The 19,747-nt window shown below is 40.7% G+C and overlaps 1 protein-coding gene across 4 annotated transcripts in view; it reads right to left on the bottom strand.

The window, feature by feature from the left end:
- TJP2 (tight junction protein 2) overlaps window positions 1-19,747 on the bottom strand; it is a 191,716-nt gene that overhangs the window by 44,152 nt on the left and 127,817 nt on the right. For all 4 annotated transcript variants that reach the window (XM_075827893.1, XM_075827885.1, XM_075827902.1 and 1 more), the window contains 8 exons: window positions 14,290-14,392; window positions 10,330-10,918; window positions 9,861-9,964; window positions 8,238-8,391; window positions 7,610-7,712; window positions 1,632-1,783; window positions 1,050-1,116; window positions 360-510 (listed from right to left, as the gene is read on the bottom strand). In XM_075827893.1, coding sequence (XP_075684008.1) covers window positions 360-510; window positions 1,050-1,116; window positions 1,632-1,783; window positions 7,610-7,712; window positions 8,238-8,391; window positions 9,861-9,964; window positions 10,330-10,918; window positions 14,290-14,392 — 1,423 coding nt within the window. The remainder of the gene's footprint in view (window positions 1-359; window positions 511-1,049; window positions 1,117-1,631; window positions 1,784-7,609; window positions 7,713-8,237; window positions 8,392-9,860; window positions 9,965-10,329; window positions 10,919-14,289; window positions 14,393-19,747) is intronic.

The raw sequence follows: 19,747 nt of genomic DNA, 5'->3' as shown, positions 1-19,747 counted from the left end.
GATGATCTGTGTGGAGCGCAAAAGGAGGCACTTTTACGGTGTGTAACTGCAATTAGACAATATTACTGCATGGGGCAGCATTTAGGCACTATTATTGTGTTGTGGTGCAATACTTTTCAGTGGAAAGAATTGTTTTTATTACAGCAGGTCATATAATGTCAGTGTTCAGATTTCTATATTATGTGTATGGCAACAGCCTCTTATATTTTTATGGTGGTTTAAAATCCCTCTAAATTTCAAGTGCAACTTGAACTAAACTCATTGCGCGCTTTTCAAGAACGTTCATACGTGTTACTACGGCTAAGGGGGTTATCCATCTAACTACTTGACATAGAACAGAGCATGTTTTCTGTACTTACCTTAAGCAGTTGATCACCTTCATTAAGACCCTCCTGCTCAGCAGCACTGCCTTCCTGCACACTAGCAACAAATATACCTACGTCATTGCCACCAGCAAGACGCATGCCAACACTGTCACCTTTTCGGAACCTGATCATTTTTGTATTGGGTCTAAGAAAAAAAATGACAAAATTGCATACAGTTATGTTAAACATTTTTAAATTGAAAGGAAAATGTTAGTTTTTCCTTTCTGTAGGGACTGTAAAAACAAATAGTGAAGCAAATAAATAGGACTGAAATTGAACATTATATCTTTTGCATGGTAATAATGAGGAATGTACAGAGGAGGGCAACTCATAGTAACAGTCACTAGAAAATGCTTAGTTATAAAACATCTAAGTCCTTTCTAAGGGATTATTCAGACCAACGTAAACGTAGTCCGTGTGACAGTCGTTTCTTTAACGGGCATCACACGGCTGAATGTATTTCAATGGGGCTGTTTTAACGGACAGCGTGAAGGGTCCATGAAAAAATAGGACATGTCTTGTTTTTGTCAGTTTTCACAGATCCCCAATAGATTAAATTCTATGAGGGATCCGTGAAAACAGGTCCCGCACAGTTTCGACTCGGATGTGAAAAATTGCAGTTTTTTACGTCCGTTTACACTCGTTCATCTGAAAAAGCCCTAACCCCAAATACTTTATACTTACCCATAGGTCTCAAGATCCTCTGGACTTGGTTGAAAAAAAATCTTGGGAGTTGCTATAGGTTTATCTTCTGTAAGGGTAAGAAACATTTACAACTAGGAATTATAAGCCAAAAGTCCCAAAACAGGTTCTTCAAATAAATATGACAACTAAGATACAAAGTAAATCTTAAAAAAAAAAAATTGCATGTGATCTAATACATTGTTCAATAATCCAGTAGCTTTTCTGAACAAAACACTAATTTCTGTATGTGAAAGGTAGCTCCAGAAAGTATGTACCTCATAAGTACACAAACGTGGAAATGGATATTCTAATAGAACGTGTATCTGCCACACAGGAGGATCTTTGTTGGTAGGGACATAAAGTATGACAAGAGTAGTATTTATTAACATATAAAATAAAAAAAAACTTGCTTTTAGCAACCGGATAGAGGGTCCCATGAGCCAAAAAAACTTTAGCAAGTCAAAATCAAGAACAAAACAAAACAAAAAAAAACCATGCAGAATAAATTTTGAATATGATAGAAAAGTAAAACAAACAATGCCTCAAATAAAACCAACAGTGAATTGTTAAATAAAGGCTGACCTTGAATTTCTTCTGAGTGTACTGCATCTGTGCTGGGCTCTGGAACTGGGCTTACAGGAACAGTAGCTGGTGTTTCAACTGTATTTAACACTTTAAAAGGAGTAGGCATAGCACCCATCTTGGCAAATCTGTTGGGCGGATCCGTCTTAGTGCTAAATGTAAGCATGAAAATAAACAATGACCATATTTTTCGGACTATAAGACGAACCTGACTATAAGACGCACCCAAGTTTTAGACAACAGAAAATAGGAAAAAATTTAATATTTGACATCTTTTACAAAGAAAAACCCTATTGGTTAAAATAAATAATTTGTTTGGTTTCACCACATTCTGAGAGCCATAACTTATATTTTTCCATCGTTTGAGCGGTGTGAAGGCTTATTTTTTGCGGGACGAGCTGTAGGTTTTATTAGCACCATTTTTTGGTACATACCATTTTTTTATCACTTTTTATTTATTTCATTCTTTTTAGCGCTATGGTGACCAAAAGACAACGATTCTGGGGTTTTACATTTTTTTTTTTTACGCCATTCACTGAGTCAAATAATTATATATTGTAATAGTTTCAGACTTTTACGGACGCAACAATACCAATTTTTTTATTTTTACATTGTGCTTGGGAAAAATTCTTGTTTTTTTTTTTAACTTTTAAAAAACGTTTAGGCTATGTTCACAGAGTTTTTTGCAGGCGGAAATTCAATATAATCAATTTATAGTCTTGTGTTCATTATGCTGTACAATTGTCTGATGTATACCATCGGACAGATATTACGAGCATTCCCTGTAAATATTTTTGATCACTTCGATGATCTAATTCATGTAGGCGATTTAACACAGTAGATTACTTGAAGATCTTATCACTTTGTGATCTATATTATTAGCTAGAGGCCGATATAACTTGCCCTGTTCCCCCTTTTTTCATTGATTCTTCGGACACCTAGTCACATGTGACTTATCGTCACCTAGTGATGGCGTCCTTGACAACTGAATTGATTTCATCCTAAATTGTTTATGTATATAGTTGCAAATATAACATGTGGATTGATAGATTCTCGCCACAAGAGGCATGATCGAGTATATTATCTCATCTATAGACACTCTATTCTGATATTCTTTTTGGTCAAATGCTTGTTTTCATTGTACCGCAGAGATACACTGATTGCGGAGCATGCGCAGTAGCGTCCTTGGATCGTAACTGGAACCTGGAGTGTGGTGAACTTCCCTCCTTCATTTCCCACTATAAGAACAACGATTGATGTATTGATATTAATGATGGATTGAAGATGTAGTGTATGTTGTATTTTTACACTTTTGGATTATTATATAAACGAAGTTGAAGATTGTCATTAAGACTAATGTATGATTCACCTGGGAGACCGGGTTCACGATTCTCACTGGCTGAATCGGATCATGTGATTATTTGTATTCACCTATTTAAGACTATGTTTTTAGACAATGTTAGGCTTGACAAAGACCCCTCACTCACTATGGATGTCTATTGCGGATGTCTTGACAATAAAACCACTTTGAAAATTTGGAGACGTGTGCTGTTGTCCTACTGTTTCTTTTGGAATATCCAGTGGATATGTCATAAATGTCCTTCATGGAAAAACCACTATAAATGCCGCGGTCGCTATGGACCACTGCATTTAACTAGTTAAACTGCCAGGAACAGAGCGATCGCTGTTCCCGGCCGTTAGGACTTTTTAGCAAGATTTATTCTTGCTAAAAACTGCGTCTTATAGTCCGAAAAATACGATATGTATTTTCAAAACATTATTTTTGTTACCATTCTATTTTGGGCCTTTATGACCAATCGACTTTTCAGTTTTTTCATTATCGCATTTGAATAGCCAAACTTTATTTTTCCATAGACATAGTTGTGTGAGGGCTAGTTTTTTTGCAGGCCGAGTCGCATTTTGTAATGGCACAATTATGGGGTACATATAACTTTATTGGTTAAAGAGGCTCTGTCACCAGATTTTGCAACCCCTATCTGCTATTGCAGCAGATAGGCGCTGCTATGTAGATTACAGTAACGTTTTTATTTTTAAAAAACGAGCATTTTTGGCCAAGTTATGACCATTTTTGTAGTTATGCAAATGAGGCTTGCAAAAGTCCAAGTGGGTGTGTTTAAAAGTAAAAGTCCAAGTGGGCGTGTATTATGTGCGTACATCGGGGCGTTTTTAATACTTTTACTAGCTGGGCGTTCTGATGAGAAGTATCATCCACTTCTCTTCAGAACGCCCAGCTTCTGGCAGATCACGCTGTGACGTCACTCACAGGTCCTGCATCGTGTCAGACGAGCGAGGACACATCGGCACCAGAGGCTTCAGTTGATTCTGCAGCAGCATCGGCGTTAGCAGGTAAGTCGATGTAGCTACTTACCTGCAAACGCTGATGCTGCTGCAGAATCAACTGTAGCCTCTGGTGCCGATGTGTCCTCGCTCGTCTGACACGATGCAGGACCTGGGGCAGGAAGTGAGTGACGTCACAGCGTGATCTGGCAGAAGCTGGGCGTTCTGAAGAGAAGTGGATGAACGCCCAGCTAGTAAAAGTATTAAAAACGCCCCGATGTACGCACATAATACACGCCCACTTGGACTTTTGCAAGCCTCATTTGCATAACTACAAAAATGGTCATAACTTGGCCAAAAATGCTCGTTTTTTAAAAATAAAAACGTTACTGTAATCTACATTGCAGCGCCTATCTGCTGCAATAGCAGATAGGGGTTGCAAAATCTGGTGACAGAGCCTCTAACTAAAAAAAAACTGAAATTCCGCCATTCTTCTTAGCGTATTAAAATTTACACCGTTTACCGTGTGGTATTCGCAAAATAACATTTTGCGAGTATAACAGCTATAACAAATTTATCTAGTTTATTTTTTTTTCACTACTTTTATACAATACACTAAAACGTATTTGTTTTTGTGTCGCCGTAGCTGTAGGAGGGCTTGTATTGGTACCATTGGGGTATGCGCGACTGATTACATTGAATTTTTTGGAAGGCCAGATGAACAGAAAAGACCAATTTTGGCATTGTTTTTTTATTTTGTTACAGCATTCACTATCGGGTTAAAGAACATAAGTTTTATAGTTTGGGTCGTTACAGTCGTGATGATACCAATTACTTATGTGTGGCTTTTTTTTTGCGCTTTCATAATAAAGCATTTTCTAAAGTGGGTTTTTCATTTTTTTTTGCTTGGAATCTTTTGTTTCTTTATAACTTTATTACACTATTTTTCGTTTTTTTTAGTCCCACTATGGGACTTCCTTATGCAATAGTTTGATCGCTTTTATAATAAACTGCAATACTTCTCTATTGCAGTGTATTATGCCAGTCAGTGTAAGGTCTTATTCAGACGAACGAGTGTATACTCTGAGGTGAAAAACTTCAGGTTGTTCACGCCCGAGTCGCACCCGTGCGGGACACGTTTTCATGGATGCCTCAGTCTATTGAGGAATCAGTGAAAACGGACAAAAATAGGACGTCCCGTTTTTTCACGGACCCTTCACAAGGTTTGTTAAAACCACAGCCGTGTGAACAGCCCCATTGAAATACATGCAGCCGTGTGATGGTCGTTAAAAAAAAATGTCCGTCACAAGGATGATATTTATGTTAGTCTGAATAAGCCCTAAAACTGACCAGCATTCTTTTAGGCCCTGCCTCTGGTATACGATATCAGACAGACTTTGTTAGACCCCCTGGCTCCCATGTAAACATTGGTACCCCGCAATCAGGTTGTGGCAGTGCCGATTGGGGGATAGAGAGAGACACATTCCTCTGAAACAACTTAGATGCCTTGGCCACTATTGACTGCGGCATCTTAAGGGGTCAATTATTTAAGATCAGAAGTAACTCCTTCCCCTGCCGCTAAAGCAGGAGCCTGGCTGTCTTTAGACAGCCCAACACCCATGCCAGGCTTATGACACAGCGCTGCGAAAAGGCTGCGCTGTGCTAGGAGTACCCTTAATGTCCGGCGTGAAAAGGTGTATTAAGGGGTTAAGGAAATAAAGGTAAATACCCATTACTGGTAGCAATTTTCATTACTACAGTCCTTAAAGTACATTTTTATGATTAGTAAAATGACTACTAGAATAATTTACCATAAAAGGGCTGTTTCACTCTGGTGCCCCAAATCCAAGTCTCCGAGGTGATGTGTACACTATAGGCCCCTAACACAAGATGAAATAACAAAATGGCTGCACGTTACTAGGCAGCACGGAAGATGTCAAAATGACGCTCGCTTCTCTGACATCACTTCTTGCTCTGCATCTATTGGCTGAAGCTGCACCACACATACTTCCTGTTCTGCACACCCCCTTCATTCAGTCTGAACATAATAATGGTAATACTGAGCGCATACTTCTTTTCTCCATTTTAGCTGCTTCCTCCCGAATTTGGGCCAGCAAGAGAGAATTCCTGAAATTGAGAAGAAACTCAGTATTCAGCTTTATTCAGACGAACATATGAATTATCCGTGTGACTTTTTTACGGCTGCATGTAATTCTATGGGACTAGTCACACGGCCGTTGTTTTGACGGACCGTGTGAAGGGCCAGTGAATCAAATAGGACATGTCCTATTTCTGTCCGTTTTCAAGGATCTTTCAATAGACAAGTCATTGGGGGATCAGTGAAAATGGGTCCCGCACGGGTGCAAATCACGGCCGATTTGACACACGCTCGTCTGAGTAAAGCTTTATGCGCAGAGTGCATGTAGGGGACAGGCGGAGTAGGAAGTCTGAGAGGGCTGCTTCAACTAATAGCTGCTAAACACTAAGTGGAGGGACCATCTTTTTGGCAAATTCTCTCGTACAGCACAGTAATATGCCATTTTGTTATCATCTATGGCATTAAAGACCTATGATGTACACAGCACCTTGAAAACATACATTTGAGGGACCAGAGAAAAATAATTAAGAGCCCTGGTATGTTATATGACCCTAGTAGGGTCATTTTACTAATAATGAAAATTTGCCTGGAATTTCACTTTAGGCTGGACCTACATGTTAAGATTTTCTGCAGAAAAAAGATCAGACAAAAACAATTATCTTCAGAAAGATTTAAAATCGTATGATTAGACATAAGTTGTAAAATAAATCATTAGGCCAGGAAGATTTTGGCAAACACATTTTTTTACATGTGGTAAACTGAAAGCCATTTTTGTGAAGACTTATGATAAGGCAACTCTACGACTTTGGCCACGACAAGGGGTCGTATGGCTAGAAATCGCTGTGTCGCGCCGCCTGTATTGCAAATAATAAAAGTGAATGTGACACATTACGGCCCACAGGTTGCTGTAATTTCGACAAGACCGTAGTAAGAAATCCAGGAGGTTTGCAATGTGGCAACAGGCAATTTCATTACTTGCGATGCAGGCAACCTGACACCGATCTTTTGCCGTATGACCTGTCGCCATGAAGCCCTAGACTTATAGAGCACATGCAAGACATATCTATTTCCACCCTGAGATTAATTTACATTGTCACACAGCAATCATGACAGTTTAATGCCATTAGTTAATTTCTTCAGAGTATTGTCTATCTGATTCTTTGTATTTGGAAAATCTTAAGATGCCCATACACTTAGAGAGCAGTCAGTCAAACGATCAATGGGCCAACTGCTATTCCTCTTGACTCCGGCATACGTATGGACGGTCAGCTGAGCATGCATGTGTATTCAATAGGGAGAGTGGAATAAGCGGTTACCAGACACCTCTGGCAGCAGCTAATCTACTGTGGGAACAAGGATCGGACATGCTGAAATCCAACATGCCCAATCCATCTTTCCACACCGACATCTGCCATCGGGGAAAGTCGGGACACCCCCATACATATCAGACCGTCATCCGGTCCCACGAAAATCGCCAGGTTCAGCCGGCTGTCATCTGATGTATATGGGCAGCTTTAAAGTGCCAGATTTGCACATTAATGGACAACTATTTATATACATAAATTGTAGTATTGTTTCTTACATTGGCTTTTCTTTCAGTTTCTCAGTAGAGGAATGAGAGTCCGAAAGTTGTAATCTGTCATCTTGAGGGGAGCTGGAACGGTTCGATTCTATTTCAGATATATCTGTATAACACAAGGTGGGAAATTCTCAAATGTGAAAACATGACAGAACATACTTTTTAAACGGAAATGGCCTGTAATGCAAAAAGCAGCCTAAAAAAATTCAGGAGAATAACCAGTAGCCACCAACAACTGACATTTTTGTTTAAACTGGTCCATTATATTTATTTAATATTAGCACTAGGATGTAAATTTATTGCACAGGTGCAATCTCATTGGTATAGAAAAAAGCATCACTAATGGGACTTTATCAGTTTGTGGGCGGGGCTTACCGGTAGGGACGGGTTCATCCACAGCCCGCCAAATTAACTATAATTTATGCCAGAAATTGGCATAAAATATAGCACAGACCTACGCCAGCACATAGCTGGTGTCAATTTGACTCAATGGCACGCTGACGACCAGAGACGTGCCTCTTCATTAATTAGGTACATCTTACTCCAGCATCCTTTAGACTAAAACTGGCGGATGAAACGCCAGTCTTGATAAATTCCCCCCAGTATATCGGCTGCAAAGACACAAACTCACCTCCGATATCTGAGTCACTGTCATGTAAAGAAGGAACGTTAATTAGTGTCTGTCTGGCATCTCTCTGAACAACCAACTGCAGTTTCCCTCGTGATTTCTCAATTAGTTTCCGGGCATCAGCTAAAGACATGTTTTCGGTCACTGTGCCATTGATCTGTGGAAGAAGAAGGAAAGGGCTAAAGACTAGCACTACATGATAATTATAGTCTATTAAGATTTATACATTTTAATTCAGATACAATGCTAATCATGTAATTTATTTACTTTAAAACTATAAACTACCATAAAATTAGACACAGTCTCTTGACTGAAGCGTTAACCTAGGTTCTTCTTACTGCAGTCTACAGCAAATGGTATTTATTGTACAGCCACTTCAAACTGTTATTCTGTATTCAACTCTTGAATAAAGCCGCTGATGACTGGCTTTTCCCTTTTTCATACCTAAAGAACCGCCAAACAAACAGCAAAACAACTAGTTACAGCAGATCGGTTAGACCAAACATGCTGCTTTATCTGAAGTTTATAGTTTTGTGTGAAAAAAAACCTTCACTAGAATCCATCCACTGCTCCCGTTGTGCCATCAATAATAGATCGGTGAAGGTCTGACTCTCGGCCCCTCTGCTGATCAGCTGCTTGAAGAGGCTGCGGTGCCTGTACAAGCACCGCAGCCTCTCTATTGTTTACACAGATTTCATTTTCGTTCAGCACGATCCTATTCACTTAAAGGGGTTGTCCACTACCGGACAACTGATGACCTATCCACCGGATAGGTCATCAGTATATTGTCAGTGGGGGTTCGACACCCGGACTACGCACCAAATTTGCTCCGGTGGCCTGCGGAAACCAGATGTAATTGCACAGTAGGCAATGTACAGTGCCAGAAGCTCTGAATAGGAGCAATGTAGCAGTACTGCAGCTCAGCTGCTATTCAGTGACCGGAACCAAGGGCTTCCAGCATGGACGTCCAATGTCCGGACCAGCTGATTGGTGCGGGGTCCGGGTGTCAGACCCTCGCAGATCATATACTGATTACCTATCCGGTGAATAGATCATCAGCTGTCCGGTAGTGGACAACCCCTTTAAATGAGATTGCAATAGTGTGCACAACCGTTACGAATGTAACGGCGTGTGAAAGTAGAAACGCAAATTAAATCCACGTAAGCAATGAAGATGCTGCGGCGCTCGTAGGCCCCTTCAAACCAATGAAGATGCTGCAGGCCCCTTGAAACCACTGATTGGCAGGGGGACCAAGAGTTGGACCCCCCCCTGATCTAATATTGATGGCCTATCCCAAGCATAGGTCCATTTTTAAGTCCCATAAAAACCCTTATTGCCAAGTACAACTTATTTATTAAGACTGCCTACTGGAGACAAACTCATTGGGAGAAGTTACGTAAAAGGTTTTCCCATAAAACGGTATACTAATCTGTTCAGTCGTTCCTGCTCTAGATCACACTGCCCAAACATGTTCAATATGAAAGGTTCCCTATAAACAAATATAGTACTGTATTCCTTTCAATTATGCATCTGTTTTTTTGTGCATGTTCTTACACACTAGAATTATAATGTACTTATGTGAGAGCGATCCAAAGATTATAAAAAAAATTAAATATATATATTCACCTTAAGGACAATGTCTCCTTCATGTAAATTGCCATCTCTCGTTGCTAATCCAATATCTGTCATTTCCTTGATAAATATTTGGCTACCCAGTCGCAAACCATACTCTGCAATAAATAAGCCATGAAACATAATACATCTGCATGCAGCACTAGTCCTACCGTCAAAACAATGGAATAGGAGTCAAAATCTATTGTGGACTATACAGCTATACCATATGTAAAAGACCTTTTATATGATGTCAAACATTGCAAGTACTAAATCAGTACAGAAGACATCCAATCAATTATTGGTTGACCTTTTATTCCCCTATTTAATCTCGAGAATTACTAACTAATCTGTCACAATTTGAAATAAAAAAAATCCTGTTAGAGTGTTACTCTACAAAATAATGTAAATTCAAATATCATCAAATAAGATCCATAAACTTAATCACACTTGTTAAATGCACTTATTCACAGTATACTCCTACCTTCATTTTGCCTCTTTTTGGCAAGTAATATACTAGCGGGTTTCTCTTGTCCCTTTCGAGCCGATTGTCGTGGTGGTTCTGGAGATGGGCTATGTGATTGAAGCCTGTCACGGCTGCGGTGAAGCACTTCCTTTTCATTCCTGTAATCAAGTTGGGATCGTCGGTTACTGACTCGATCCGGACTGTAGTCTCCACTGTGATGACGTTCAAAGGACTCTTCCCTATCCACACTCCTTCCTCGATCTCTCCCGTATTTCCGTTCCTCACTTTCATCTCTGTCAACACCTCTGCCTTGGCTTTTCTCTCTTCTGTATTCTCGCTCATCATCTAGATTTCGTTCTTTACTCCTTCCACGAACATAACCTGGGTCTTGGTCATATGTGCGACCTCTCTCTTGCTCCTTACTATAGCCTCTGTCTGGACTGGATTCTCTACTACGTCGACCATTGCCACCCTGCCAGCTTTCACTGTAACCGCTATATGCATCATCATCATCAATTATATCAAACGCCCTAGACTCAGGTTCAGGTTCAGGAGAGGGGGTGCGCCTTAATGCCGATACTTGTACCTTACGAGGTCTTTTCACTACCTATGTCAGAGAAGAGTAGAGTGAAGAAACAAAAATTTAACTAAAGTTCTAAAAAAAATACATGTAGTATTGTTTAAAGCAAAATTACAAGGTGTCCAACAAAGGGAAAATCCACATGGAGTTTGTATGCTCTTCCCATGTTTGTGAAGATTTCCTATAGATACTAGTATACTGGATATGCCAATTAGCTTCTTATAAAATTATTCTGTCGGTTTGAGATATGGACTTTAAATAGTGAGCCCCACTGAAGACAGACTGATGTGAATAATGAGAACCCCTGTACAGTGCTGCAAAATATGTTGGCGCTATATAAGCAACCAAAAATAAAACATAACATAACCCTGGTGAGCAAAGCTGACATACTGGTGCACTGTGCATATATAAAACCAACTGGTAATGAGAAACTACATTTAAAGAGGCTCTGTCACCAGATTTTGCAACCCCTATCTGCTATTGCAGCAGATAGGCGCTGCAATGTAGATAACAGTAACGTTTTTATTTTTAAAAAACGAGCATTTTTGGCCAAGTTATGACCATTTTCGTATTTATGCAAATGAGGCTTGCAAAAGTACAAGTGGGCGTGTATTATGTGCGTACATCGGGGCGTGTTTACTACTTTTACTAGCTGGGCTTTCTGATGAGAAGTATCATCCACTTCTCTTCAGAACGCCCAGCTTCTGGCAGTGCAGATCTGTGACGTCACTCACAGGTCCTGCATCGTGTCGGCACCAGAGGCTACAGTTGATTCTGCAGCAGCATCAGCATTTGCAGGTAAGTAGCTACATCGACTTACCTGCAAACGTCGATGCTGCTGCAGAATCATCTGTAGCCTCTGGTGTCGATGTGTCCTCGCTCGTCTGACACGATGCAGGACCTGTGAGTGACGACACAGCGTGATCTCTGGAGAACACGGCTGTGTCTGCACTGCCAGAAGCTGGGCGTTGTGAAGAGAAGTGGATGATACTTCTATGCACAACGCCCAGCTAGTAAAAGTAGTAAACACGCCCCGATGTACGCACATAATACACGCCCACTTGGACTTTTACTTTTCAACACGCCCAGTTGTACTTTTGCAAGCCTCATTTGCATAAATACGAAAATGGTCATAACTTGGCCAAAAATGCTCGTTTTTCAAAAATAAAAACGTTACTGTAATCTACATTGCAGCGCCTATCTGCTGCAATAGCAGATAGGGGTTGCAAAATCTGGTGACAGAGCCTCTTTAAGCAAAAAAAAAAAAAAAAACACACTCAGGCCTCATGCACATGCTGTGCTCGCAGTCACGGCATGCGGTTGCGGGCATGGCCGGCCGCCGACTGCCATGGGCCGCAGCCCGCATTTTCGGCCTGTCCTCCGATACCAAGCATGGGAGCACAGCCCGTAAAATATGAAATGTAGGACTTGCTCCAAAATTCCCGGCACAGTTACCTATCCGTAGCGATACGGAAAGGTGTCCACGGCCAATAGAACTGAATGGGTCCGTAATTGCGGACCATATTACGGAGATTTTATACGGTCGTGTGCATGGGGCCTTAAAGAGGCTCTGTCACCAGATTTTGCAACCCCCATCTGCAGATAGGCGCTGCAATGTAGATTACAGTAAAGTTTTTATTTTTTTTAAAACGAGCATTTTTGGCCAAGTTATGACCATTTTTGTATTTATGCAAATGAGGCTTGCAAAAGTCCAAGTGGGCGTGTATTATGTGCGTACATCGGGGCGTTTTTACTACTTTTACTAGCTGGGCTTTCTGATGAGAAGTATCATCCACTTCTCTTCAGAACGCCCAGCTTCTGGCAGTCACACAGCGTGTTCGAGAGATCACGCTGTGACGTCACTCACTTCCTGCCCCAGGTCCTGCATCGTGTCGGCCACATCGGCACCAGAGGCTACAGTTGATTCTGCAGCAGCATCAGCGTTTGCAGGTAAGTAGCTACATTGACTTACCTGCAAACGCCGACGCTGCTGCAGAATCAACTGTAGCCTCTGGTGCCGATGTGTCCTCGCTCGTCCGACACGATGCAGGACCTGGGGCAGGAAGTGAGTGACGTCACAGCGTGATCTCTCGAGAACACGCTGTGTCTGCACTGCCAGAAGCTGGGCGTTCTGAAGAGAAGTGGATGATACTTATCCTTAGCCTATCTGCTGCAATAGGAGATAGGGGTTGCAAAATCTGGTGACACAGCCTCTTTAAGTGTATAAAAAGGCAACTTCACTCTATTTTAGGAAGTTCCATAAGTTCTACTTTTAGAAATAGAGACAGCAGCCCAATCTCAGGCTTTGTGCTGGTCTGGTCATCGGCTGTTTAGTGATTTTAAATCATTAATATATTTATTTTTCAGTTATTGGTCTGGTCATCAGCTGCAAATGCTTTCCATTTCACGGGACAACACAAGCTGCCTAATGACTTCAACTTTGTGCATTGCTATTTCACAACTTTCAAATGAAATGACCCTTGTAATTACTGAGAAACAAGCCTCAGATAATGTTTGACTTTCTCAGACCGTGCTTCAGACTTTTAGGCTGGGTTCACACGACCTATTTTCAGACGTAAACGAGGCGTATTATGAAAATAGGGCTACAATACGTCGGCAAACATCTGCCCATTCATTTGAATGGGTTTGCCGACGTACTGTGCCGACGACCTGTCATTTACGCGTCGTCTGACAGCTGTCAAACGACGACGCGTAAATTGACTGCCTCGGCAAAGAAGTGCAGGACACTTCTTTGCAACGTAATTTGAGCCGTTTTTCATTGAAGTCAATGAAGAACAGCTCAAGATTACGGGCGTCAAAGACGCCTCGCAAAATGCGAGGAGGAGCTTTTACGTCTGAAACGACGCAGCCGTTTTCTCCTGAAAACAGTCTGTCTTTTCAGACGTAAAAGGAAGCTAGCGTGTGCACATACCCTAAAGAGTAAACTTCATGAAGAATATATGAATATATATATATATATACACACATACATACATATACACATACACACACTCACTGCATCTATGTATACACACACACACACACACACACACAGCATACACACACTGCATACACACACGCACTGCATACACATATATACACACACTGCATACACATATATACACACACTGCATACACACACACACACACACTGCATACACATATATACACACACACACACACACACTGCATACACATATATACACACACACACTGCATACACATACTGCATACACACACACACACACACACACTGCATACACATACTGCATACACACACACGCACACAGCATACACATATACACACACACACACACACACACTGCATATATGTGTATATATTTCCACAATGATGAAGAATTAATAGTCTTTTAAAATCACAAGTTTAGAAACCTTACAATCACAGCAGTTTTCCCACACTTTCTTAGCTGATGCACTGCAAATGAATGCAGCACATTATCCATGGGTGTTCCATTAACCATGACCACTCGATCATTTTCTCTGTAAAGCAAGAGCAGAAAGATCATTACTTAGAAAATATAAAAAATTATATTCTTAATAATCACTTAGCATATGCAATTGCACCAACTTGTTTCACCTGGATAGAAGATTATACTTTATTTTTTTTCTTAGTAAAGCTCCTAAGTAAATCTGGCCATACACCTATGATAAAAGTTGGCCAAACTCACCGATTTCAACAATATAGGCCAACGATCTTATGTGTATGGTGCCCCCCCCCCCTAACTCTCCCCTAAGAGATAGATAGGGCATGTGGGATTTCAGTGGGGTCTAGGAGCGGCTTATTCCCCTATCCCCATTGAAATAAACATGCATGCTCGTCTGAACAGACTATGGGGGTTTATGGTATAGTCAGGAGTAAACGGTATCATTTGTGTATAGCCAACTTTACGATAGCCATAGACTAATGATAATTCCCTGAAAATACAATAATTATTTAAAAAATTTTTTTAATGGAAAGCACTTGGTAAAAGCATTGTAAACATATATACTTCAATGGAGAGGGCGGAATCAGTCACTTCCAGACAAATCTGGCAGCGACTTAGCTTCCGCAGGAATAAATAATTAAATGTTGAAATCGAAACACATCTGATCCCGCTTTTCCCATACATAGTTACATACTTATTACGGTTGAAAAAAAAAAAACCACATGTCCATCAAGTTCAACCAAGGGACGGGAAAAGGGAAGAGAAAAATTTCTACACATAGGAGTGAATATTTTTTTGTTCTAGAAATGATCCAAGCCTTTTTTAAAGCCATCTACTGTCCCTGCTGTGACAGCTCCTGCGGTAGGCTATTCCATAGATTCACAGTTCTCACAGTATAGAAGGCTTGTCGTCGGTACAGGTTGAACCTTTTTTTTCTCTCCAGACAAAGGAAGTGTCCCCTTGTTTTTTGAGGGGGTTTTACATGGAACAGGATTTCACCATATTTTTTGTATGTGTCATTAATATATTTATATAAAATTAATCCTGTCCCCCCTTAGTCGTCTTTTTTCAAGGCTAAATAGGTTGAATTCTTGTAATATTTCTAACTTAGATTCTCCATGCCCCTTGTTAGCTTCATTGCTCTTCTTTGTATTTTTTCCAACTCCAGGGCATCCTTTCTATGAACTGGATGCCCAGAACTGAACTGCATATTCTAGATGAGGCCTCACTAATGCTTTGTAAAGTGCTATTATATCCCTGTCCAGTGAGTCCATGCCTCTTTTAATACACGACAATATCCTGCTGGCCTTTGAAGTAGCTGATTGACATTGCATGCAGTTAGTTTATGATCTACAAGTACACCCAGATCCTTCTCAACAAGTGACTCCCCCAGTGTAGCTCCCCCTAGAACATATGATGCATGCAGGTTGTTGGTACCCAGATGCATAACTTTACATTTATCTACAGTAAACTTCATTTGCCAAGTGGACGCCCAAACACTGGTTAAATCCAATTGCAATTCATGAACATCTTCCATAGACTGAACTATACTACATAGCTTGGTGTCATCTGCAAAAATAGAAATAGTGCTATTAATCCCATCCTCTATATCATTAATAAATAAGTTGAATAATAGTGGTCCCAGCACTGAACCCTGGGGTACACCACTTATAACCGGGGACCATTCAGAGTAGGAATCATTGACCACAACTCTCTGGATACGGTCCTTGAGCCAATTCTCAATCCAATTACAAAACTATACTTCCTAAACCTATAATCCTTAATTCACCCATTTGAGGGACAGTGTCAAATAATTTGCAAAGTCCAAAAACACTATATTCACAACAGCCCCTCTGTCTAGGCTTCTGCTCACCTCTTCATAAAAACTATTCAGGTTGGATTGACCACTTCGGTCCTTCGTATTATAAGAGACAGCCAGCCCGGTTTTACTATTTTTTTGTCACATAATCCTGTATATAGTCCCTCAAACATTTTCCCCACAATGGATGTTAAGCTTACTGGTCTATAATTACCCGGGGAAGACCTAGAGCCCTATTTGAAAATAGGCACCACATTTGCCCTGTGCCAGTCCCTTAGCACTAAACCAGTCACTAGAGAATCTCTAAATATTATGAAGAGAGGGACAGAAATAACTGAACTAAGCTCTTTAAGAACTCTAGGGTGTAACCCATCTGGTCCCAGGGCCTTGTGCACATTTTATTTAATTTAGCTTGGACCATATCTACATTCAGCCAATTCAGTATATCAACTGCTATATTAACAGAACTGGCACCAGCTACATCAGCTGCTTTCTTCTATTGTATATACAGAGCTAAAGAACCCAGTTAGTAACTCTTCCTTCTCTTGATCCCCTGTGACTAACTCCCCATTACCGCTATCTAGGGGTACTACATGTTCAGACCTTGGCATTTTTTTGCATTTATATACTTGAAGAATTTTTGGGGATTTGTTATACTATCCTTGGCCACCTGCCTTTCATTTTGTATTTTTGCTGATTTTATTACCTTTTTTCAGATTTTATCAAGATCTTTATGATTTAAAAATGATACAGCTGTACCCGCAGATTTGTGTTTTTCAAATGCCCTTTTTTTGTCATGTATTGCCCTTTTTACAGAAGGTGTAAGCCAGGGGTCTCAAACTCGGCCGGGTAAGTGGGCCACATTAGAAAAAACGGTAAGTTGATGGACCGCATTACTTTCAAATTTGATACAATACAAAATTAGTAGATAGTAGATAAAAACGAATTATTATTATAATAAAAAATACTACTACTACTACTACATTACTATAATAATACCGCTAGGTTTCAAATTTGAGAGAATTCTCCACGTGCTTATTTCAACAATCCAGTTTAAGTGTCGCTAAATGTAGTCTGGCGGCTCAGTTGGCAGCGTTTGGCCGACACACGTCAAGATTGGGCAGCCCCTTGGTGGCGTGGCCTGACTGGAGATGTGAGAGGAAGCACGGCATGTTAGCTTCCAGACTTCTCGGCAGCTATCCAAAAGAAACGTCTTCTATTCCAAGAAGTAAAGAGGCGATTGCGTACTCTCCAAATCCCATATGCGATGTTGTATCCTGCAAAGCTTCGAGTGTTTGCCTTGGGAGAAACGCATTTTATTTTTTTTTGAGAACTCTAAGGACGCTGTGAGATGGCTGGACCGCAGTGAGCGTCGTATTCGTGATTCAGATGATAGATGGTGGAACGGGCTTTGCTTAATTTTCTGTAACTCTTATGGCTCATAATGTCACGGCTATATGTTGGAATGTCAGGGGCCTTGGAGACCCAATTAAGCGTATGGCTATCTTGGAGTATGTTAAGTCCCATTATCCTGCTATATTATGCTTGCAAGAAACACATCTCTCAAGGGATAGAATTGCAACTATACATCGTGAATGGATGAGTCATAAATATCACTCTGTTCACACCAGTTACTCGAGGGGTGTCAGTTTGGTGATACATCGTTTGATACCCCTTCAGTGTCTTCAGGTTGACCTTGATGATAAGGGGAGATATGTCAGTCTTCATTGCACTATACAACATATAATTATTGGAGTTTATATTCCGCCACCCTTTAGTTATGATGTACACAGAAAGGTTTTGAATTTTACCAGTACTAGACCAGGCATACCATTTATCATACGTGGAGATTTTAATAATTATATTCATCCTTACTTGGATAAATTTAATAATGATGGAGCAAGTGTGGATGGACCCATAACTGCATTTGGTTATTTTCTCCGAGAGGTGATGCTGCTGGATTTAAGGAGAATGAAACATATTCATGATAAGCATGATTCTTGTTTTTTTTAGCTCGTATAACAGCTTGTCCCGTATAGATCTCAGATTAGGCCCCGACATTGTAGCCAGAGCGGTTGTAACTGCTACATACCTAGGGCACTCTGATCACTCTCCCTTATTATTAGTCATATCTTTGTCTCAGGGTCCTCAAAATAATAGGACATTGTGGAGGTTGAATGCCTTCTGGTTAACCATTATAAAAGTATCTGATGTGCTTAAGGTATTGACTGATTACTTTTCGGAAAACGTGGGCACGGCAAATACAGGAATGGTATGGAATGCTATGAAAGCTACGCTGAGAGGGTGTTTGATTCAGTTGATAAGCAGGGTCAATTGGAAAACTAGAAGGTTGGGTGAAACTCTTAGAGATAGGGTGCAACAGACTGAGGCATCTCATGTTATGGATAACTCCACTACATCTTTGGCCAATTGGCAGGAGGCTCAGGAACTACTGAAAACTCATTTATTGGAAGTAGCTGCAAATAAGAGGATGTTTCAGAAACATCGTTCTTATGCGGAGGGGGAGAAAGCGGGACATATGCTTGCTATGGTTGCGAGAGCACAGTATGGCCAAACATATTGCAACAATACGAAACACTGATGGGATTCTGGTATCTGGTAATGCAGAGATAGCTGATGTGTTAAAATCTTATGCTTCTCTATATAGTTCACATGGTCATGTGTCTGAGGCACAACTTGAGACATACTTATCTGGTATCTCATTGCCACTTCTGTCCTCTATTGATAGAGAATTTTTGGAAAACCTTACAGTTGGAGGAATTGCAGGAGGCGGTAGCATCTCTAGCTAATAAGGCTCCGGGGTGGGATGGTCTTCTGGTAGAAATGTAAAAAAAAAAATTGGATGACATACTTTTGCCGCATCTTCTGGATGTTTTTTCGTCGGCTGTTAGAGACCAGGGTTTACCTGACACTATGAGAGAGGTAGTGATCGTGGTTCTTTTGAAACCTGGTAAAGATACTTTGCTTGCTGAATCTTATAGACCGAAAATCACGAATGCCATAGCCGTTCGCCTCTCTAAGATCATCACGACGGTAATACATTCTGATCAAACTGGCTTTATGCCTAATAGGTCTACAGCTATAAATCTTAGGCGGCTATTTTTGAATTTAGACCGTGTGGAATGGGAATATTTATGGGCAGTACTTAGGAAGATGGGCTTTGAGGACTCATTTATCTCATGGATTAGGATGCGGTATGATAGACCTGTGGCTAGACTTCAGGTGAATAACTTTCTGAATGCTACATTTCCATTGGGTAGAGGTACACAGCAGGGTTGCCCGCTTTCTCCACTACTCTTTGCTGTAGAGACGTTCGCATTTTTGACTCAGGGTTCGGTAGATATCGTCGGGTTTCGTCATGGGAAGCAAGAGCATAAACTAGCATTATACGCTGATGACATGTTACTGTTTTTGGAGGATGATGCTGCCTCCTTGGATGCAGCCATGTCTGCTATTGGGGAGTTTGGTCAATTCTCGGGATTGACCATTAATTGGTCCAAGTCTGTTCTGATGCGGGTGGATGATAGGCACGCACAGGTGACATGTGAAGATCTCCCTTTGAAATGTGTT

This window comes from Rhinoderma darwinii, chromosome 1 (assembly GCF_050947455.1).
Source record: "Rhinoderma darwinii isolate aRhiDar2 chromosome 1, aRhiDar2.hap1, whole genome shotgun sequence".
Classification (NCBI taxonomy): domain Eukaryota; kingdom Metazoa; phylum Chordata; class Amphibia; order Anura; family Rhinodermatidae; genus Rhinoderma; species Rhinoderma darwinii.
This window is presented reverse-complemented; position numbering and strand designations above follow the sequence as displayed.